This window comes from Hipposideros armiger, unplaced genomic scaffold (genome assembly GCF_001890085.2).
Source record: "Hipposideros armiger isolate ML-2016 unplaced genomic scaffold, ASM189008v1 scaffold_56, whole genome shotgun sequence".
Taxonomy (NCBI): Eukaryota; Metazoa; Chordata; class Mammalia; order Chiroptera; family Hipposideridae; genus Hipposideros; species Hipposideros armiger.
This window is the reverse complement of record NW_017731406.1, coordinates 922,195-946,876: the sequence shown is the minus strand read 5'-3', so window position 1 is coordinate 946,876 and position 24,682 is coordinate 922,195. Positions and strand designations below refer to the sequence as shown.

Sequence of the window (24,682 nt, the reverse complement as noted above, 5' to 3'; positions counted from 1 at the left end):
TAGCCAAAAATTTTATCTTAATTTTCAAATTAGACTCCATAGAGAAAGAAATATTCAATTTACCTATTGGTAGCACTGCAACCTTAAGAGGATGTCTTACAGTTAGTTCTCTGTTTCGCACAGCAATGTCCACTGAGTAATTGACCAGTGGTTATGTGTTGATAGTTTGAAGGAGTAAATTAAAAACTAAATGAGGAATGTGCTGAAGGTATGATTGAAGCAGTACTGATAACTGTGTCTAGTCCTCCCTGCTTCCTTCTCTGGAGCCTACTGTCCAGAGAAGAGAGTGGTTGAAACAAATTTGAAGTTGTGATTCTTGTCTACTTAATCCCAAGCAAGAAATGAAATGCCTATTTACAAGCCTGTCTCTGACCACAGCTATATCCATTTCAATAAATACAATAATATTTACAAACCATAGTTACACAACAGTAGCCTAGATAGCGACTTAGTTACTTCATCAAATAATATATGATATAAACCATGGAAGTTTTTTAATTTAAAAAGACAAATCAAAGAAATGCAGAGGTTATGTAGACACATGCACTTAAAATAAACACTTGTGAAGTTTAAGCTCCTAGGAATGTCAACCTTTACATGCCAGTATTTTCTCTGTTTTTACCAGCTTTTAGCAGGTTATATAAACGTAATTATCATTCATGACTTTATTTTAAAATAACCACATAATGTTCAGAAATTGACATAATTATATCTCTGTGGCATTGGTGCCTAATTTTGTAATTCTATGCCATTTTCCACTAACTGATCGACTCCCATGTAATTCAGTCGTATCCATATTATTTATTCAGTAATCTGTAATTATAGACTTCCTCTAATGAAGCACCCTATGCTTCATTGCCCTGTGTGCTTGGGAGCTTTGTGGGTTTCCATTTTAGAAAAATTGAACTTGGAAGACCTATTTTATTCCAGATGAACCTTATAAAGTAATGAAGAGGTTAATCATTGTTGCCTTGATTGTTTGAAACACCAAAAGGCAACACCACCTAATATACAATTACCATCTTACTTTTAATATGTCTTCTTTTTTAATTTAAAGGTTGGATTCAATTAAATGGTAGTAGCAGTATGTTAAATTTACTATGAATATCTGCCTCAGGGAATTATTTGTTTATTTATTTAGAAATTAATTTTTTTCTATCAGAGACCAACTTCCTTTTATTCAATGAAATATATAATTGAAGTAATATAATTAAGGTCTATCTGAATTTTAATTGTTTAATAGAGCAGAATATTGTTAATACATATTTGTATAACTTGTCTAAATTATCTGAATTTAAGTCATTTATGTTTCCAAAACACTCACTTTACGAATTTGACCCCTTGAGTAGATCCGATGAGCTAAAATATATTCATGTAATAATCTTTCCAAAAGCCATATCCATTTAAACTTGAAAGTGTAAAGTATCTGACTTGTTTTGTTGTTGTTGCTTTTTTTATTTTAGAATTTACATTAATCTTTTATTTCTTAAGTTAAGCACATTAGGGAAGACATAATAGGCATGAACGCTCAGGATATGTACAGTATGCTAAAGAGAAGTAGCCTGGCTGGTGTGGTTGGGGGAGCCAAAGAAAAATCTGGAAGCAATTAATGAGACCTTTGGAGTTTGGTTTGGATCTGATGAGCATTGAGTCTTGGAAAAGGGGATAATGTAATTAAAGTTATAGTTTAGTAATGTGGGAGACTAGAAACAGAGAACTCAACAAGTTGATTCACGTCACCGTGATCCAGGTTAATGGATGAGTGATAGACTTGGGGAGGAATCTCTGGTTCTGTGAGAGATTGCCTGTGAAGAAGTGGTACAGCTTAGTCAATGTTTGAATTTGAAGATTAAGAAAACGCACCAGAGATCATTCGAAGATTCCAACCAAGCCTGGGCGATAATGAGAAATGAGAAAATTGGGATGAGAAGTCATTAGGGGCATGGTTGGGTTCGGAAAGCTGTGGATGATTAAATCAGTCCCGGGCACATTGAGTCTGAGATGATGTGCAATTTTGTAAATAACGTTATTTGACAGTAGCTGATGATTTGGGCCTGACATGAGAATGAGAGTTAATAGCAGGCATGTGAATTAAGGCATCTCCATCATGGAAGGAAACTACTGGGTTGTCGGAAAAGTCATGACGTATTTTTTCTGTTTGTCGTTGCAAAAATACATCATGACATTCCGAGAACCCAATAGAAAGAAACCTCGAAACTGAGATCATCACTTCCCAGAGTCCAAGAAAGCAAAGCCATGATTATTCGGTGATGTTTTGGTCTGCTTTCTGAATAATCTTTCGGCAACTTGTTTCAATCCCATCAAGAGATAGCAGTAAGATTGCTAGGAGAACAAATCCATTCTAGTTGATGGAGAAAGAATCCAGCCATGCTCCAAGTCATTCTGGCTCTCCTGGAGCAGATTATTGAACTCTTAAGGACTTGTTGAGGGATTTAGATGAAGACTTACAGGTAATTCCTTCCATCTCCCATTTCAAAACATCAATGTACATTACACTATTGAGTTATGATAATGCATACCAGAAGTACATTCCTTCAGCTCCTTTTCTGAGGCAAGTGTTTCTCTTAAACACGGCTGACCATACTTTGTTCCCTGCTAGCTTCCCCTGCTTTCATATTGGGCCAGAGATTGATTCTTGCCCCAAGGACAGCTGTCTCTAGTCTGGTCTATTCTGTAAGAGATAGCCTGTCGTGAACACTCCTCCCAAAAGGCTGTTCTGCACAGGTTGAATCAGTTTGACTGTTTCTCTTGGGGAGTTTGGGCTCAAAGACACAAAGAGGGATCATTAGTGTGCAAATGGCAGAAGAAAACATAAAAACAGATACTAAGAGTAGGCGTACTTGGGTAGAGTGCATGGGTAGGTGAGAATGGACATGAAGGTACAAAGTAATGATATCTGGGGATGACTAGGGCTGTCATTGTAGCTGGAGGGTTGGAGCCATGGTTGTACTTTGAATGATGCTTCAATTCTCTGTGAGGCCTGCTCACGTAGCTGCCGTAGCCTGTTTCCTATTCCGCCTTACTTCTGCATACATCCACACACTAAACCCCCACCTCTGCTTCTTGCAAACCATCTAACATGTTTATCAAGAGGGTTATGACAGTAGCCAGTTAACAGACATTCTCTCTATTCCTTTTCCTTCCTCCATGCCCAGACCCGCTAATAGCTCTGTAAAAGAGGACGGGGAGGGGGAGTGAGTGAGGGATCAGATTATGCCCTTCGGTCTCCCCTTTAGGTACCTGGGTCCAAAAGATTAACCAGCAGTGGGGGAAGGAAACGCCTTGAAGCAAAGATAAGATTAGCATTTAAACTACAATCAGAAAATTTCGGGATCTTCCCAAGGTGTCACACATTAAGGGACCTGAAAGGGAGATTGGACATCGCATGTCTAGGACCAATGGTGAAGAAAGCAGAAACAGTTTTATGTTTATACCTTTACTGACTTGAGACTGCTCAATAAACGGGTTAGTCATACATGCCTGTTTTCAAACTGCTTTTGCTTTTTTTTTTTTAAGATTTTTATTGGGGAATTGGGGGGATGGGAACAGTGCAGTTGCAGTCTCGTTTTGGGTTGCTTCACTGGCCCAAGTTGGCACCATCATTGCGCTCTTCCCGGGCAAGGCAGATCAGTCGCCGGCTTCTGGACGGCCGCTCACTGCGGCTGCTGGCCGCTCACGCTGGCTGCTGGCTACATACGGTAGCCCATGGCAACCCACTGCCACAGGGACTGCAGCCTATGCCGTCGCTGGCGACTCACGGCAGCCCAGCTCCAGGTTGAGCTGTTGTTCAGCATCTTAGCTGTGGAGGGCAGTGTCACTGGCCCTCATATGTGGGATCCGAACCGGGGCCCTCTGGCGTCCCAAGTTAGTTCTTAACCATCGTGCCACTCGGCCGGCCCTGCTTTTGCTTTTTAAGAAAACCAAAGGTGGAGAATATAATCAATAATGTTTTAAAGATTTTGTAGGGTGTCAGATGGACACTTGTCTTATTAGGGAAACCACTTCATGGATGGTGTAGAGGCCTGACCACTGCACTGTACACCTGCAGGTGAAGCTGAATAATATTATATGTCAACTATAATTTAATATATATGTAGTCACAGGATGTGGAGTAAAGTGTAGGGAATAGAGTGAATGGAATTGTAACAAATATATACGATGTCAGAGGGGTAGTAGATTGGGGGAGGGGGTTTATCACTTTGTGAGGGGTGAAATGTCTAACTATAACATTGTTTTGTACACCTGAAACTAATAATACAAAAAAAGTGTATATATAAAAAAAAAAAGAAAAGCAAAGGTGTATAATGTCATCAGGTTAAAAAGTGATACACTCCTGGATGTGAAAGGGGTAGCTGTAATAAAGACACATACATTTGTGGCAATGTGCCTTTCCTGGGTGTTCCAAAAATAAGGTGGAGACACACGACACACACACACATGCACACACACAACTCCCTTCCTGTGCAAAAAGCGGAGTTAAGTTGTTATGGCCTTTCTGCAGTTGGGAGGACCTTGAGTGGAGATTTGACCCACTGGGGACTCTGGTAAGCAAAGGAAGGGCACTGATCAATTTGAAAGTTGAGCTAGCAACTGATGAACTGTCCACTTGTTTCCTGCACTCCAAGCATCAGCAATTAAGAGTACCAGTTTTACCATTTACAACATTTTTATACTGGCTGATGGGCTGCCATTATTGCTATGGTGTGTGTGGCATTTGCTAAAAACCCCCTGACCGCACTCTCATGGGGGCCGTTCTTGACAAGCTGCTTCCACCCCGCACTTGCCTGGGGCATGAGCAAGCCACTGAGGAAGCTACAAGTATACACTTCACCTCCTCATGGCGCTCTCTGGAAGCTGAAACTCTCCCTTTCCCTCTCCTGCCCACCACTAGGGTGCGTTTGTTTTTCTTATGAGGATGGTTAGCTGGTAGTATACGGCATTATATTCTGACATGGCAGTCTAGCTCAAGTCCATGGGTGAGGAGCTAGGTTTTCTGTACAGGGGCCGAATGAACTCTGTCAGGCAGAGACTGGGTCTCAGACAAGAAATCAAAACTTGCAATGCAGGTGTCCCGGTGGCCTTTGAAAAAATCTCCCTTCTCTTTTTGCAACTGACCTTTTGGAACTGGACTTCTGGGACTCCTCAATGTAAATCCAGAGAGAAGTGTATGTATAACTGTTGCTTCATTATCCTGTCTCATTCTTGGGTTTGGTCCTCTAAATGGAAACATCTCAGTTTCAAGTAGGCTTACACTGATGGCTCATGTTTCTTCCCACCTCCCACCGGGGCAAGTCCTTAGTCCTTTTACAGATAAAGTGGTTACCTAGGTCCTTTAGCGCCTCCGAGGCCAGATGTGAGCTCCACCCCCAGAGCAGGGCTCAGCAAACTCTTTCTATAAAGGGCCAGATAGGAAGTCCTTTAGGCCTCATGGGCCAAATGGTCTCTGTCCCAACTACTCAACTCTGCTGCTGTAGCATGAAAGTGGCCAAAGACCATACATAATGAATTCAGCATGGCTATGTTCCAATAAAACTTATGGACAGCAATTTGAATTGGGGGAAATTTTCATGTAGCGCAAAATGTTCTTTCAATTTTTGTTTTTTTAAAATAAATTTTACTGGGGAACAGTGTGTTTTTCCTGGACCCATCAGCTCCAAGTCAAGTCGTTGTCTTCAATCTAGTTGTGGGGGGGGGGGCACACAGGTCACTGGCCCACATGGGAATCGAACCGGCAACCCTGGTGTTATGAGCACTTTGCTCTTACCAACTGAGCTAACAGGCCCCCCTTCTTTCGACTTTCTAGAAACCTTTTAAAATGTGAAAATCATTCTGAGGCTGTGTATTGTACAAAAATAGGTGGTAGGCTGGATTTGACCACTATGGTTCTAGTTGGCCAACTGAGAGACATGCTCCCTGGGTTCTAATGTTAGTCCTGCGAAAACATGTGTGTTTTATCTTTTCAGACAATAACTTAGATTTACTTTGGTGGATGGTTTGGAACTGAGTTAAATTTATTCTTCTTCCAAGTTTGTTTTTGCTTAGTTTTTCCTTCACAAGTGTTGCATGCCCTTAGTAAATGATTGATTCTGATAAGACACACGGAGTATTTCAAAGGTCTCTTTGAAATATTAATTATTTAAAATATTGAATGTGAGATATTTTACCAGAGGCATCAACAGCAGTTTTCTGGTAAGCGTTAACATTCAGGTTTATTGGGTGTTTGTTTATTTATAGAAAGTGTCATTTTCTTCTCCCAATTTTCTCGTATATAGGGAAAAAAAATGAATACGCATAACATTTTTTAGCTACCATTTACTATCAAGCTGTCTTACCGTAGGCAGACTGCCAAAAAGGTGCCTGTGGCCAAAAAAAGTTCCTTCACTGAAACTCTACCAGTAGAAATCCATTCATTTGTGTTAACAAGATCCTCTTTAAAGTGCAAATACATCAGGGAACGTTCACTCACCAGTTCAGTTCCCCTGACCAACTTTTAGATTGCACTTGCTGTGGAGATACTTGGGGAGACATCACCTCATCTTTCACCACTCATCACTTCAAGTGGAATACCCTTTATCTTGTAACCCTAATACAGTACCTATTCCATGAGAAAATGTACCTAAAACATTAACCTTCAATTAAAATGATTAAGGAAGAGTGGTATTCACTATGAAGTTTATCAGGACCTGATGATTTTTGCCTCACTGTAGGAAGCTATGAAGTACCTCTTCTGGCAAGGAGATAACAGAATGAATGAACTCTAACCAACATTCCCCCCCTTAGTTTTAACTTTAATTTGCTCTGAGATTAATTTTGCTTTTTGGTGCGTACCACTGTGCAAGGCCTCAGTCTGGGAGCATAATGTGTTTCTGTTTTGTTTTACAAAATTTTAACTGCTGCCTAATGTCATTGCTACACTGCCCCTAGTTCATCCTGTTGTTTCTGGTAATTTCTTCCAAGCTCCTGTGTCCTCTTTTCCCTCTTGGAAATCTTTTAAGCAAGAGCATCTGCCTTCGTTATTTCCCTTAGAACTTTATACATTCTATTTATGCCCTCTTTTAGTCTCTTTGGAACGATATCTTGATTTTCTTGAACACTTTTCATGGCTGTAAATAACTTCATAGACTTATTATCCTAGTTACCATCTGTTGGTTTTCCAAGTCACCAATATCTCCATTCTCGACTCACTTCCAATTAAACTGCAAACTAACAAAAACCTCCCATCAGGCAGAGGCTTTCTATTAATAGATGCTTGTAGACTGTGGTGCAGGTTGCTCAGGTTTTTGTCCTGTCTGCTTGTACAGTGCTTTGCCAAATGGTTTGATTTCTTTTATTTCTGACTCGTTTATGGTTCACTATTACTCTTACCAGTAGATATTAAGGTCCTGTGGTGCAATGTGTTATTTTCAACATATTATGGTTGCCTTTTGCTTAGTCTATTACCTTTTATTGTTCCATGTTGAATTATAAGAGCTATTTGTCAACCCTGTGCCTTCATTTTTTTTTTAGATTCCCAGAGAAGGGCTTTTGTTTCCCTCTTCTTTGATAAGTGAGCAGTCTTCTAGTTTTGTGTCATCTACAAATCCATACATCTTGCAGCATGGTCTTAATCTGGGCCATAATAAATAGTGTAAAAAACATTGAATCTAACACTAATTTTTCTTACACTCCACTTATCATTGCCTTCCTATGCTGTCAGCTTCCGTTTACTGCTACTCATGACCTTGCTCACAAAACCAATTTTACTTTTCTATGAAGTCTTTCACCCATTAATGCCAAAAGTAACCATCCTACTTTGCCCAGGGTTATAGGCAGAATAATATTTGTCACTGCAAATTAAATTGTGTTCTATGCATAATTGATTTCTCTCCCAAATGTCACCTTTATCACATCACTATTTTGCTGAAGCTCTCCCAATCACTTTTTAGAGTCCCGTGAAGCATATTCAAACTTCTTGCTTTGATATCCAAGTCTCTTTAGAACTTTGCTCCGATCCTACCTACCCAGCGGTAACTCTCGTACCTGTTAAGTCTGTTGCTCTTCTCATGGTTTATCCTGCACACCGTGCAGATTTAATTTCAGGTAGCTCCTCTGATTCAAAAAGCACCTCAACGCTTTTTACCCCCTGAAAATTACATAATATGTACAGACAAACGAATATGTGATGGTAGAAATCAGAACAGAGGTTGCCTCTGAATAGTGGGGGCAAGAGGGAACTTATTGGGGGTGATGCAGTTGTTCAATCTCTTGATGTCGCAGGTGGTTACATGGGTGCAGCAGCTTGTCAAATCTCACTGAACTGCACACTTGAGATCTGTGCCTTCCAATATTTGTGAATTTATATACACACATGCACACATATACAGCGAGCACGCAAGAGAACACGTGCACATGTGCTAAGAGTTTAAATTTGGATTTTAGTGTCTTTAAACCAGTCAGTCTACCTTTTTAATGTAATGTTTTCAGAGGCTTGACTGAAGCCCTGATTCTTCTATGAGCCTTCCTCAAATCTCTGAGCCCACACAGAGCATAGTTTTACTTTTAAAAATTATTTAATCTAAAAACGTGTAATCTCACACGTTAGGGTCTTACCCTCAGTAAGAAGCCCCTTTCTTCTTTGAGGTCACTGTACACTGATTGGTTGATGGCAACTTCTTCAACTTTGAACTGCTCAACTTTTCCAGAAAGCCTTAATTAAGGTTTAATTAAGAAGTCTCCATTCTACAATTGCGAATTCCAGGAGGCTATAATAGTGAATTAAAGCCATTATGCCCAGGTTGTTCGGGTTTCAGGAAATGATTTTTATAGTATTGGCTTTAGTTTAGTCATTTCTGAAGAGTAATGAACTGGAGCTGGGTCTTAGTTAATGGGAAAGTCCAAGGCATTATTAACTGTTTAGATTCCTAGAGAAATGAGGAGTATTCCAATGAATAAAGTTTGATCAAAAGGAAAGACAGCTCTGAGTATTTTCCAAAAATGTGAAGGGTCAGAGATTTTCCCCTACTTGCGTGTTAACAAGCCAGCCTGCCACAATGGTAGGTATGTGGGCAGAAGATACAAGACTTCAGGGTCAGAGACAGGGAACTCTGTTATTCATGGTACCGCAAGCAGTGTGAATCTCATGTTCGCATGGCTTTCCCTGGCCTTCCAACTCCCACAGGGTGAGGCCAAGGTGGGTCCAGGTGAATGCTATGCACACACCATGGGTTTGGATCGCTGCTGAAGAACCCAGGCTTAGGGAACCCAAATCTTTTATAAGGGACTGAAAGCAAACATGCCTGACATCTTCCCTAAAGGGAGATACAACCTGTCTTGAAAGCAAACATACCTGCCCTCTGCCCTGGAGGGAGACACTAAGTCTTTCAAAGCTGTTCGCTATAAAAACATCCTTGAAAAGATAGTCCAGAACAAAGGCCATTAGTGCTTGTGCTAACAAAATGTGCCGAAGTGTGAGAAACCCATAGAGAACAGCCTCTAAATCAGCCTGTGCTAGCCATTGCGGAATAGTCTTACATAGAGGTGTAACAGAGATCATTTGCTTAGTGCTAATTTTAATCTGTGGCATCTCCAAACTCTTCTAGGCAAATTAAGTCAACATGCCACAGGTAAATGTTGATGCTGAAAATTCAGATCAGCAGGCATTCAGCATCACTGAATGACCAATACTGTTGGAAACATGAAACCGAAGGTACAACCCAGGCCTTTCATTTTGCCCCAAAATAAGTAGCTCACACAGAGCGCACAGGACTGCAAGCAGCCTACCTTGTTCCTTAATGCTGTCTGTGATCTGATTTCAGGATGAAAGATTAGAGTTGCCTCTGGATTATTACTTCTCAGACATGTCCATATATTACCATTTTACTGGCTAAAAAGCATTAACAGTTTTCTCCTTGATAATTCTTTCACTCAGTAAAATAGGTATTGTAAATTGTAAGAAAGCACATTTTTCTGTGTAACTCAACAAAGCTATTTTCCTTTTCAGTGAAAAAAAAAACACGTTTTTTTCCGCTAAAAGAAACAACAAACCACTAAACTTAAAAGACTTTTTTTCCCCTGAGTTTGACCACATAGACCAAAAAAATTGTAAAAAGAACACAAAAAAAACCCTAGCTACTTGCTACTAACCACATCTAAGTAAGAATGAATGGGGGGGAAAAAAGAATGAATGGTTCTATAAACTTGGAAATTCTAAGGAAATTGTCAACGTCACACAATTCGATCACATACTAAATTCACTGATATTTATTTAAAATGAAGGATAATTTCTTTCAGATGATGGTGTTGGCTTCCATTTTGTTTTAGGAAGACTAAATGAAACATAAATCAATTCTACGATATATTCATAAAACCTTCATTCTTTAGGGTTAGGCATTTCATGAAAATCTCTTAGCTCCTTTGAAAGTTATCATAAAGCAAATGAAAATGGTGGACTGAAACCTACATTTCTTTCCTTTAATACATCAGTGATATTTACAAAGACCTGACCTTTTTTAAAAAACCAGAACCATTTAGCATATGCCTCCTCAGCAGGGGCAGTATCACCCCCAAGGAGATGAATATTGGTTCTTGGGGAGATAAACAGAGAAAAATCCTAGATGTTACACATGGTTTGTAGCCCTTCAAAGGGCCACAGTACATAAACAGATATATAGTGTATCTGTGGTATTAAATTTTAATGGTGGGGGATTAGGAAAAAGATGTCTAAATAGACTCCTGGGGGGAAGGGAAATGATAATGGAAAAAAAAATTCAGAAACAGTGATCTAGCATATTTTGGTCAGTGTAGTCAGATGACAACCACTGAATTAAGCAAAGGAATTTATTTTTAAATCCTCTCTATGTCATATTTGTTTTTTTCCATCTTCTTTTTTAAATTGGGGAATTAGAGGAGGGGAACAGTGTTAGGGAATTAGGGAGGGGATCAGCCAAGTCGTTGCTCTTCAATCTTAGTTGTGGAGGGCGCCAGTCGCCATCTGGCTGCCCATTGGCAGCTCGTGGCCTCTAAGCTCAAGGTGCCCAATTCAGTCTTAGTTGCAGGCCGGATGTAGCCCACCATGGAACAGGCAGTCTTGTTGTTAGGAGCATGTTCTCTCACCAGTTGAGCCATCCTGCCACCTGTTGGCAGCTCAGCGGCAGCTCAGCTTGGGCGGAGAGTCACTGGCCCATGGGGGAATCGAACCAGCGGCCCTGTTGCTCAGAGCTCACGCTCTTAAGCTAACTCTTAACCAACTGAGCCACTCGGCCGGCCCTTTTTTCCATCTTTTTAATCTGTACACAATATAATAGCATTAGAGAATTTTAATGAAATGGTACCCAAAATGTAATTATGTTATAAATTTTTTCACTTTGCATATTATTTATGTAAAATCACGAACACATTCTATTTTGTATTCTGTTGTTTTCACTTGTATACATATATTCATCTTTCTACATTGTCTCTATAATGACTATTTTTATAAGGATTACATGAAATTCAGTTGTACTGTGGCTCTCTTATTTGGTTGTACTTCTGTATCTCTAGCAATTTCTCCCATGTTTTCTTTGCAGTTCTGCTTCTCCAGACTTCCTATTAAAAATTGGGGTCCTCAGGAATTGCATGCTATGTATGCCCCCTCCTCTTCTCATTCATCTTCCAACAGCACTCAAATCTTCTAGCTCCAGCCCAGACTTGACTCCTGGGTTCCAGACTCATATTTCCAATTTCTTAGTAAATATTTCTACTTAGATATTCCTTTTAGAAGTCTCAAGAAAAAATAACCACATTTTCCCAAACCTGTTTGGTCATCCCTGGTCATCTAGACTCTTTCTCTCCCCCTTGATCTCACCTTCCCAACCAGGTTCTATTGACTTCATTAATACCTTCAAAATATCCATCCTCTCCAGACACTCTGCTGTCCCTTTGGTTTAGTCCTTTATCTCGTAGACAGTTACACTGAGCTCCTAAATATCTCTCTGCCTTCTGTCATGCCATCCTGAGTCATCCACCATAGTGCTGTATGACTAGTCTTGGAAAAGTATAAATCTGATCAAGTCACTTCCTTTGCTTATAGCTGCGCTGTTCAATACAGTAGCCAGAAGCCACATGTAACGATTGAGCACTTGAAATGTCATTAATCTGAAGTGAAAAGTGCCAAAATAAAAGCATGTTAGATTTCTAAGATTTGGTCTGATAAAACAAATGTAAAATATCATTGTTTTATATAATGAATTAAATATTTACTTAACGTATTCAAATTAATATCACCTGTTTTTATTTTTTTAATATGGCTACTAGAAAATTTAAAATTATTTATGTGAGTCACATTTCTGGCATGCATTGTATATCTGTTGGACAGCGCTGGTTTATAGGAGAATGCCCAAACTGATATCATAAAATTATGATCTTTCGTCATCTGGCCACCATATGCTTAGTCCATTTCATCTTCTGCTAGCTGTCACACAAAGAGGGCTGGTCTTGGTGTCAAATTGGTCTGAGTTCATACCTGGGCCCTGATTTGGGTTCATACCTGGGCCCCTCCACATGCCAGCTGTGTGAGATGGAGCAAGATGCTTAAAGACTCTAAGTTTCAATGTCCCCAGTTGAAAAACTGAGATAATACTTATTTCAATGTGTTGTTGAGAGGATTAGAAGATATAACAAATGTAAAGTGCCTACTGCGTAACATTTAATTTTCCCAGATACATTCCAGCCACAGCAAACTACTTGCTGTTCCTCTTTTTTTTCTATTGTAAAGAGCGTGTAATGGTTCAGATGTGTCTGCAGCCTTAATGTTCTTAAAAGTGCATAATTTTCTTTCCCTCTGTGTCACTAGGGTTCTACTTTTCTTTCATTTTTCCTGTTTTCACCAAATATTAGACCTGAGAACCTCTGTGTTTCCCTTTTTTTTTTCTTTCAGTATCCAGTCCTAGAGAATTCATTTTAGAATAAAGGAGTATAATTATCGAAGAAATCTCAAGTCAAATGAAGAGCAGTATCAGAAAAGATTTCAACTTGCTCTTGCCACATAAGAGAATACCTTATTTCTGTGACCTGATACCCCATTGTCCTAAATTTGACTTTGGAGCAGCCTAAGAAGCAATTTTTTCTCCTTCACGCCTCCCTCTTTGTTCTCTTAACCCTCCTGCCTACAAATTTCTGCTACCCCAGACCCACACATTTAGCTTTCACACAAATTAACCATCTAGTCAGGGTCCTTTTCATCAGTTAGGCCATTTGGGAAAGGGGGCCCCAGCTCCCCATACGTTATCCACGGTGTAGTCAAGAGTTTCTAGCAACTGACACCTTGAGACAAATGCTCTAACAAATCTTAAAAGTGTTTTGGATGGCCAGAGTTGTCAAAGGTGAAATGTTCTACATACGTTTCCATTAGGAATTTCCATGAACATCTTTGGCGCACTCCGCTCATGCATTCTGAACAGTTCTTTCCCATAGGAAAAGCTTAGAAACACAGCAGCATTCTAAAAGTGATGATGAGACTCTGGCTAATGTTGCTCAAATATAAAAATGTGGCCTTTCCTATGATGTGGTCACCTTTTCCTTCTACAATGTCAGCATTTTGAAATGGGGAAAGGATATGGATTAGGTAGGAATTGAATGCAAATGTGTTTTGCAAATAGTGTCTTTGGAGATAATCGCCGATGATGGTTGAATGCTGAAGGTATTAATACAATCAGTATTTAACCTTGTGTAACTGCGCTTCATCAAATCACACCCTGTGCATTGATTGCATTAAGCCGGGTCAATGGTTTCTTGCTTAGGAATATCTTATAAGAATCTTAACAGGAAGGCAGCAGTCGCTGATCAGCTACTGTTTATTTGCATACTGAGCGTGTCATCAATAATACAAAAGACAAGGTCTTTAAGTTGAAAGAACAGTGGGATTGGCATGAATTTTGCTTAATGGTGTGTAATAAGCAAAGTAGTGTGTGGTGCCAGAAACTGACAGGATCCATTATGTTAAAACAGATATATGTCTTTAATTTAGGGTATTATGTAAATCTGACAGGAGTTTTCCCCCTTTATTTTCCTGTAGTTTCACTTTAATTGCTCCAAGATTAATTCCGATTTCTCCTTTCCTCCAGAGGGCGATGAGACTGGAGTGATGGATAATCTTCTAGAAGCCCTACAATCAGGTGCAGCGTTTCGAGACCGCAGAAAACGGATTCCCAGGAATCCAGGTAAGACCCTTCCAGCTCACGTGATATTGTAAAATGTGAATGTTCAGAGCCAAGGACTAAAGGGAGGGAAAAAGCCTTCCCGGTGAAGATTTTTTTTTTTGACAGTTGATCTCAGTTCATGTGTGAATTCTCAGTAGGCCTCTACATCTACATGATTGCAAGTTTCAACCCAATAAAAATATCTTCAGGTAACTGTAGACTTCGCAAAAAAAAAATCAGAAATAAGGGCTCCCACTGTGTTTAATATTAAATATTTTTAATTGTTATTTTATGAGCATGTGGTTTGGGTGGAAGGTGTGGTTTAAAACCATAAATGTAATTAAATCATTAAAAGTAATTGGCCATAAGGATGTCCACATTAGCTATTACAGGTGAGGAAACTGAGATAATGATTCGTTCCAGAGGCCATTTTGGCCTTGCAGTGCAGTTATCCTCCATGTTAATAAAGAGAAGAGAGGCAAAGATAATCCAAGGTCCCCCCAAATCCCAAAGCATTGGAACACATGTTTGTGTGTGTTTTTAATTAGTCACCAAGCCACACTATGAAAGTTGATCTCAGGGGAAGAAAAAACATGAAGGAAGCAAAACAACCTCCCTCACTCAAGTATAACTATAAAGTTGCTTGCCTTCTCTGTTTATACACTGTGGCTGAAGTAAATAATAGCTCCCCTCAGGATAATCCAAATAGGCCAACCTATCCATCTCCTCGAAGTAAGTTTTGATATTTTTTAGTTCATATCTTTCTTAAAGTAGAGAAAGAAATTAGGTGCATTGATTTAAACAGTCTTCTTCATGGGCTGTAAAGCTATAGGGAGAAGGAAATGAAAATAGGAAAATGAATAGTAAATATGTAAGCTCTGCTTAATTTAGATAAATAAGATTCACCTTGAATAGCCTACAATTCAAAAAATATTCTGTATTTGGACTGGAAGCTATCAGACGTCATTCCAGTGGAAATTGAGGCTCTCCAAACCATTGTACTCCCAACAAACCAGTGAAAGAAACGAAGCCCAGTGCAGAGTTGTCCAGGCAGCTGTTGGCAATGGTGAAGCTCGTGGCAGGAGACAGTATACGTTACATTCATCCTTTTTATGTTTGGGTGACTCCTGATGGATAGTTTACCCTGAAGGTGTGATATGGTTGAATACAGAGAAGCGTTTTGGCTGGAGTATAAGACTGCTTTGTGTGTATGAAGACATTGAAGATGTGGAAGACTGGAGGAAAGAAAATTCAAATCTATATTCATATGTTCATATTCATTTCTTAAGGTAATGCTGCATGGCAGAGTGTTAGGAGCACTACTAATCTGTAACTAGGAGGCAGCCTTTCCATCTCTCCTCAGTCTTTATCTGTGAAATGAGAAATGTTCTCCCGTGCCATCAGGGGCCCTCTTTCACCTCTTAGGGAAAACGGAAACCTTCACCACTCTTTCGTGAACCATCACAGCATTAATAGTCAGTGAAAAGCAAATTGAAATAATTGTTATATCAATTCAGCTCTCTGCTGAGCAGCTGATAAGTAAAAGCATGCTCCTCTGTGCCTTCAAAGAACTGTCATCATCTTTCTAGTGTGTTTATTTTAAAAATACATTTGCTAAGGCCCCTGTCTGATTCGTCTCACACCTCAGACTGACTCTAGAAAGACTGCTGGGAGACAGCGAACATTCCATGGGGTTTCTGTTAGTCTGGTACTTAAGGGAATATAGTGTTGTCAACTGTGAAACACCAAGAATGTATTTAGAAACTGCATAATTTTAGGGTACTGATTCCAAGTAATCTAAATTGGGATCGCCTTTGGTTTGTAGCTGGAGTGCCTCCATGAACACATAGGGTCAAAATATCAGCCTAGTTAGCCCTGGCAGTCATTCCAAGTGGCAGCAGCCAGTGCAAATGTCCAGCGGTAAGAGGAAACTAGAGGGCAGGCAGTGGCAATGGTTGGTACAGCATCTTGGACATCAGTGGAAGAGCTGACGCGAGGGAGAGGGGAAGGCAGACACAGAGTGGTCAAGTCTGCCCCAAACTCTCCCATCTGTTTGCCCCGTTCTACAAGCAACAGAACCAGGGGCTCTTCCAGATTTCCTCCTTGTTTCTTCCGTTCCTAGCTACATCATCTTTTCCTGCTGGCCCCCTTTGGTGTCAACTTTCTTGGGTACCTTACGTGGTTCCTTTCCAATGTCCCATTGACTTTATATTGTTACACTTTCCCTGTTCACCACCGGCACCCTTGCTGCTGTCCAATAATCTCCACTTCGCTATGATGAGAAACAAGCAGTAAAACGAAATTATTTTTAAAAGGGGCTGTTTTCTCCAAGTAAAGTCGAATAAGAGGAAAAAACCAAAACTCTGAAATTAGAGCCAACTACCAACAGCAGAGATGTAGTTTTCTGCTTGCCAACTCCAGTACCACCGCTTACAGATGGAAATCACAGTATGTAAAATACAGAGCTCTACGATTCTGCTTTGAATTGCAGTGTTTTCAGTTCCACATTTAAACAAAATGAGGTGATAGTCTGTATTGGTCATTAGAAAATGGAAACGTTAATAAATGGTATCATTGGTTGCCTAAATTACAGATCTTCCGCACTGAGCCTGTGTCCCCTCCCCGAGAGCCACCCACAGTAGGTAATTTGGAAGGAGCACCCAAATACCGTGTGCAGCCCATTCAGCTGAGTGTGCTGTTTCTGTTATGAGCACCAAGAAACATCTTAAGGAAGACTCTCATTTCAGGAGTGATATTGAAAATATTAATAGCTGACGTAACGCAGGCCCCAACTTGTCAAAATGTACACAGCAATAAGTAGCCACTGTGGTTGTGCTAATTCATGCGGGCTGAATATCAACCCAGATTGCAGCTTTGCCGGTGTCAAACTCTGAGATTAGGAGATGAGCCCCTAAACATTCATGAATTTATCGTACTTCTGCGAAAGGTACTGTGCTTGACAAGATGGAAGATACAGAAATAGTTAAGATACGATCTCCTTAGCTGTAAGACCCTTGTGTCTTAATGGAAGGATAAGAAGTACTGCAAAATAAGGCAGATGATCATAGGCATGTGCAAGAGGTGTTAATAACATATTATGTGAGTTCAAAGACGGGAACTATCATGCCTTATTGAACATATCGGGGGGAAAAATCACAGAGAAAAAAGCTTAGAAGGATGAGTATGGATTTCAGCAATAGAAGTTCGAGGTGGGGATAATGGGCATTTTTATCACAGGAAATGTCATTAAGAAAAATACAGAGGTAAGAAAATAAAGCATTTGGGGAGAATGGCAAATAACACAGCTAGTAAGAAAATAGGCTGTTTAACATGTAAAAGTATGGAACTAATTCTGGAAAAGTAGGTTGGTGCCCACATCATGGAGTGCTTGAGTAAGAGACTAAGGTGCTAGCATATCATTCTTTAGGCAAGGAGGATATACTGAAGGCTTTTAAGCAGCAGAGGAGCATAAGCAAAGTTGTGTATTAGGACATCTAATCTATAGAAATGCGAGTGATGAAGTAGGACTCTACCATCATATTCTTAGTCCAAGGAGATAGCTTAGGGGAAAAGGAGCAAGCAGGAGTCAAATATGATCCCAGGGTTTTGAGTGTGATTAGTTTGGAAGGACAGTTGGGCTACGAAAGAAAACTATTGCCATCAGGAAAAGGAGCGCTGATAGAAGGTTAATTCTGTTTTCGGTAAGTGAAACTGAAAGTGGTAGCCGAGCACTGAGGTCAAGATGCTCAGAAGTTTCTCGGAAATATGGGTGTAGATTTCATATTAAGATGATTGAGTTCATGAGCTTTCTGGTTATAGTGTGGAAATGGAAGCGATTGTTAGAGGTATTATGAAGAGAAAAGAAATCCAAAACCAGAACCTTGAATATGCCTCCACTCAGGGGCTAAAAGTAGCACTAGCAAAGAAGATAGACAAGGAGCGTTGGGCGGATAGAAGGAGAATCCAGACACTGTTTTTCTAGAAGCAAAAGAAGAGGGAAGTATTAAGAAGGAAAGAGCTGGGCATATTCAACAATGACATGCACTGTAGTGGAATCAAAAAGAATCAAGTCCAACCATTTGCTGGTTAGGAGCTTTCTAGTGACTTTTTAAGGGAATCTTTTCAATATTGAGTTGGAACTGGGAGCAGAAATCAGGAGCTAACCAATGAGTCGACAGGGAGGCTATAGGGACAGATCGGATTCATTCAAAAATCGAGCAGTTCTATTGAATGTCTCCTGGGTGTCGTGTACGGGCTTAGGAGGTACTGAGGATGCAGCACCAAATGGGCCGTTTGCCTCAAGGAGTTTACATACTGTTTGGGAAAACATGAATGTAAGCCACGTCATAAAATTGCAACACAATCTTATTGTGCCATAATGAGATAGGAATTGTGTGCTCGTGCAGCACAGGAGTTAGAGTAACTTGCCCCATCCTCTCACCTCTCGAGAGCCTTTGCACCTCTAGGATATGAACTGTGCTTTCTAGAAGCTTGGTGGGTACAAGGACCATCTCAGTTTTCCTAGTATGGATCTATCATCTATGAATTTTGCGAAATCTTTCTGGACCCTCTTTGTTTGCACTTCCGGTAGTAAGTTCCATATGTTCGCAATCCACTTTGTCAAGAATTGCCAATCAGGGGACCGGCCGAGTGGCTCAGTTGGCTAAAAATTAGCTTAAGAGCACGAGCTCTGAGCAACAGGACCGCCGGTTCAATTCCCACATGGGCCAGTGACGCTGCTCCCGAGCTGAGCTGCTGCTGAGCTGCCAGCAGGTGGCAGGATGGCTCAGCTGGTGAGAGCACGTGATCCTAACAACAAGACTGCCTGTTCGATGGTGGGCTACGCCCGCCTGCAACTCAGACTGAACTTGGCATCTTGAGCTTAGAGACCACGAGTTGCCGATGGTCAGCCAGATGGCGACTGGTGCCTTCCACAACTAAGATTGAAGACAACAACTTGGCTGGTCCCCCTCCCCAATTCCCCAAGTCTGTTCCCCTCCCCCAAATCCCCAATTAAAAAAAAAGGAAAAAAAAGAATTGCCCATCAGCATTCCTGATTTTATCATTATAAGAGCAAAAGTAAGCTTTGGAGGGAAGAAAAAACAAAACAAAAACAAACAGAGGGAAAGCCTTGCAGGACTGAAAAGCACACTTAAATATGAATACGCAAGGCCGCATCTTTTTATTGCAGAGTAGCTATGGATACTTAGCGCTTGCTTCTCCTGCTTGACCCAACTTGACTTCTCCATTCTTTGCCCACTGTAAGGACATATAAACAGGCTTCTCAGCAGTACATATCTAACTTAGCTATTTAGGCTGTGACTAGATTTTGATATATAGCGCTAGACATTAAACACACACACACACACACACACACACACACACACACACACAAGAGAAGCATTATAAAGAAATGAAACCAGGAAACAGAATAAATGTAATTTGGTTTTAGAACCACACAGGGCAACCACGAACACTCAATTTGAAAAAACAGAAGAAACTCAGGAGACACATGATCCTAGTTTTATGGATCAGCAAGATAACAGTATAAATGAGAAGGTATAATTTACCATTTGAGAACAGATAAGAAACAAGAAACAATGATATTCAACAGAGGAAAAAGACAAACTCTAAGTATTAGGGAAAATATCCTTATAGCAAAACAAAACCCACATTCTCCTGCTCTTCTCTCCATGTGCACACCTGGGACCTCAGTTGCCTATAAGGGATCTCTGAAGCATTTCTAGAAGTTCTTGGGGCACTTCAGAAACACAGTCACTCAGCACTGTCCCTATGCGGTCACCTATGATCCCATGCCTTTCCACGCCTGCTGTTGGTTACAGCTGGCACTGTCGCGCCCTCGCGATGCCAGAGCTTGACCGTGGTCAGTAGCAGAGTGGGGGAAATGCCTCTCTCTTCCTTTAGTGTGGCATGCCACCAGTGTACCAAGCAGCCCTACTTATATCTCACATCTTACCAACAACGTCTTTAGACAAACAACCTTCAGCTTTAATAGCGTTCTTATTCTCCGTAGGATTTGACCTCATACAGCAAGGCCCAAAGACAAGCCAATGACAGATTCCATGTACTGCTCGGTATTATCCTCCCTTTTCTATGACCAAGGTCTGTTGGGGTTTTCGTTTGTTTCTCTTTCATTATTACTAGGTCAAGCTGGTCATTCATTCAAAGCTGTTTACTTCTTTCTCCCTTAGGATGAGTTCTTTCCCATGAGGCTCCTCAGTCGCTATTTCGAGTTACAATCTTAGACTAGCCAACTAAACCCTGCTTTGTCTATAGTATAGTTGTTGTGTTTTAATGTGCAATTCAAATCTAGTAAAAAATGACATAATGAAAGCAAATAAGCAAAAACATGGCATTCATCCAAATAATACTTATTGATCAGATACTAGGGGCCAGACAACAGGGCTAGGGCCCTGGAGTACAAAGCTAGACAAAGCATGGGCCTTGCCCTCAAGGACTCAGAGTGCCATGGGGAAAACAGATGTATGCATAGTATGAAAACTATGATATAAGTACGCGGAAAGTGCTACAAGAGCAACTAATTGCCAAGAGAATTCAAGAAAGGTTCCATGATGAAAATGGCATTTGAGCTGTGTTTTGAAGGATGAATGGTAGTTTTGTCTGGAGGAGAACAGGAGGAATAGGTATTTCAGGAAAATGAAATGGCAAATACACGCAAAGGAGATACGGAAGGTACAGTGGCAATGATGACAAGTTAATCGCAACAACAAAGAGCCAGCAGAGATTTTTGAGTAGAGGTTTACATAATTACACACACACACATACATACACACACACATACATACAAACACACACATGCACACACACAAGCAAGAGGGGCTGAGGCTGGAGATAACAAATTTTGGGGACATCTGCATATATATGGTTCATAAGTTGTGATGGATCATAAGTTGTGATCACCTAGGAGGAGTATGTCCAATGAGAGCCAAGATTTGTGCTTTGGGGAATTACAATATTTAAGAGGCAAAAGAGGAATCAACAAAGGCCACTGAGGGGAAAATACATGGTCAGAAAGAGAGGAGAAGTAGCTCAAGTGATGCCTGGAAGACTGAGGGTAGAGAATTTCAGAATGGAGAAAGTCAACAGACTCATCATGTCCTGCAGACAGTTAAATAGAATGGCGACTGAAAATAGACAAATGGGTTTGTCACCTAGCAGGTACCAGTTGGCCGTTCCCTGAGTAGTTTCAGTAGAACAGTGATGGCCAAGAGCCAGGTTCTAATGGATTAAAGAATGAAGAATATCTTTTGTACCTTACATGCTGGGGCTTGAAGGAAAACAAGGTAGTTAGAGAATGAAAAGATGAATTGTATTTCTTCCAGAGATTCTGACAGGAAACACGAGACACTTTGAAGCATCTTGAATGGAGTTGCCAATCATAAATTATGCCTAGTTTTACTCCCAAATATATGGCTTTTTCCCCTCTTAATTCAATTGTATTTATTAAGTATAGACTGTGTCATATAGTTAAAAGACTTTAGCATGCTAGCGCTTTATAGTTAACAAAGCACTTTCTCATCTATTGTGTGATAAATGTTTCACAGCCATCTAATGCTGAGTTCTATTCTCATAAGTTAAAATGAAGGACATTTATAGCTCATACAGAGAAAGAATGGACGGGGGTGGGGAGTGGGGGTGGAGGAAAGACGTTCTTGAGTTAAGTGGGTAGAAGCTGGGGGAGGGGGCGTTGGGAAAGGATACCAAAGGGATGGAGCCATCTTCAGAAAATCTTGATCAACATTAGAATTAACTGGTTTGCAAGTGGTGGAAGTCAGACCTGGGTGGGTCATAGTGCATGTGTGATTCTCTTGAGAGGAGGGAAAGGACGTGGTGAGGGAGAAGCAAATCCAATACCCCTTGGCCAGTCACACTTAGTGTTCTCAATAGCATTAGTTAGCTTGGTCACCTCTGTGCAATACCTAGAGGGTAAATACTAGGAATCTTAGATAATTGATCAACATTCAGATGAGAGTTAAAAATACAAGAGGGGGTGAGGTAATCTGGGGGAAATGAGTAGAGTGGTGGGCAAAGAGAGAACCTTGGAGAAAACAGATGTTTGTGGCACTAGTTCTCAGTCCTACCTACACACTGGAATTACTTTGAGGTACTTCTAAGAAATACATGCGTCTAGTTCCTCTCAGAACCAATTAAAATCCAAATCTATGGAGTCAGAGCCTGGGCAAGCATATATTTTAAGAGTTCTTTAGGTGATTTTAATGTGCCATAAAATTTGAGAACCACCAGTTTATGGGACTAGCTTGGAAGCTGGAGCACATGAAGGAGTTGGTTGTGGAGGTGTGGGGAGAAAAAGCTAGTGTGGTATTACAGAGACCAAAAGAAGAGAACCAAAAGAGAAAGTGCTGAATAGCATCAGATGTAGCCCAGGGGACCAATCAGATAAGGATTTGAAAGGATCCATTGGATTTAACTATCAAAAACACATTGGTGACCTTAGCAAAAGCAGTTTTAGGAGAATATGTTTAGAGGGGGTTGAAAGTGGGGTAGAAGCTGGATTGCATTGAGTTATAAAATACTATTAATTCTTAAAACTGCTTAATTTAGTGTCTCTTTAAAAATCACTTAATATGAATCTTATGATGAAGTATGTACCTATCTTAGTTACAAAATTTTTGTTTGTCCTTTGTTTTCCTTTTGTTTATGGAAATTAAAGTTTACTTTTGGGATAGACACATACATGTATTGATTACTAAGACCTAGGTTTGCATTAGGGGGAGCTAGAAACAGAAGATTGCTGTGTAGTCTGTCCTTGATTGTTTTTTGACAACTAGAGAACGAATTACACACAGACCATTTTGTCCTATTTATATGCAAAATTGTTCTAAGCAAGCACTGATGATGTTCTCTATGGAAATTTCAATCACTTTTGCTTGTCTTTTCTCCTACACAATATAATCAGCTCTGCCACACATTTCTTCATTGGGATCATTGCAGGCCAATAGGAGATAAGGTCAATTTCAGTTGATTTTTATAAGAATATGAATTTAGCAGGCTTCCTTTGGATATTGGAACATGGAATAAGTTAGGACAAGCAATTATTATGCAGCAATAAATTTCTCTTGGTAGTTTTAATTCCATGTCAGACATTCACAGACATGCTAATGTTGGTAGCTAAGCTCACAACCAACTGCTTATTTACAAACCTTCAATTCAGGAATGGTTGGGACCCTCTATGTCAGGTGCATGACACCACTCTAATATGAGCAGACACTGTGCATTTGTAACTACATTAACCGACTAGGTATTTATTAGACTGTCATAAGTACCTTAAATTTTCTAGAAAACGAATTGCTTTCAGAACTAAAGGGAAATAATTATTTGTTCTAATTGTGATTATGGTCTTATTTCTCTTGTATGGACTCAGTAGTATATTATTGAGTATTTTCCTTAAAAGGGATAAGGAATTGTAAATTCTGCTTCCTCTTCAGCCAAATCTATTCTGCTGCCCCAATGGCCAAAGGCAGCTAGATTTACATGGAAATGAATATACTCCCTACCCATCCCCCAATTTTTGTGAAACCTTTGGACACACCTCTCCTGTGTGTTACAATTTGAACCTTATTCCTGATAGTTCCTTTTCTTGTGTCCATTAAAATGAGAGGAGTGGAAGGTGAAGGAAAGAAAGAAGAGGGAAGTGTGTGTCTTAGGTTTCACAGTACCCTTCTGAGATTCAAGTTCTTGTATTGTTCATTGGTATTTTTTGCCTTTGCAAAAACATGAGCCCAGATACCTTGAACCTAACACAGTGCTTCACATATTCCAGGAAGCTTTTCAAGGTTATGCTCAGTGTCAACTCTCTTAAAGACATAGAATAAAAAGCTTATGACTGTTTTTCACTATTAAAAGATTGTGATTTATTTTCAGCACCTGGCACATACCTCAGTATAACACAGTATATGCTCTTGATAACTGCTTATTGCATACTTCACAATTATAAAAAAAAATTAAATCTACATGAAAGCTTTTTCAGTATATTGTACCTAAAGCTTTCTCTCAAGTTTCAAATTTGGGGGATGAAGGAAATAGAAATTTCCATCAACATCATTGTACACAGAAGTTCAGTAAAGCTCAGTCTATTCTTTTTCTTTTCTTTCTTTTTTTTTGGCACAGTGTTTCTTAATTTTCAGAAGCTGTACTGAGAACAAGTTGGCTGAGTCGAGTGTACAGAGCCTGTATGGTCTCTAGCTCTGCCTTTGTTTTTGTTTTTAAAAATTTTTTTTTATTGTTAGTTTCAGGTGTACAGAACAATGCAATAGTTATCCTTTTCACCCTCACAAAGTAACAACCCCCCTCCCCCATCTACTGCCCTCCCACCACCGATATCATGCTTATCTATTACAATTCCACTGACTCCATTCCCACACTCTACTCCATGTCCCGTGACTATATGTATATATAATTATAGTTGACATACAATATTATTCAACATCAGCTTCAGAAATACAGTG

The 24,682-nt window shown here is 40.1% G+C and overlaps 1 protein-coding gene across 4 annotated transcripts in view; it reads left to right on the top strand.

The window, feature by feature from the left end:
* Positions 1 to 24,682, top strand: part of DIAPH2 (diaphanous related formin 2) — an 873,267-nt gene that overhangs the window by 700,266 nt on the left and 148,319 nt on the right. For all 4 annotated transcript variants that reach the window (XM_019641102.1, XM_019641101.1, XM_019641103.1 and 1 more), the window contains one exon: positions 14,100 to 14,195. In XM_019641102.1, the coding sequence (XP_019496647.1) occupies positions 14,100 to 14,195 (96 nt within the window). The remainder of the gene's footprint in view (positions 1 to 14,099; positions 14,196 to 24,682) is intronic.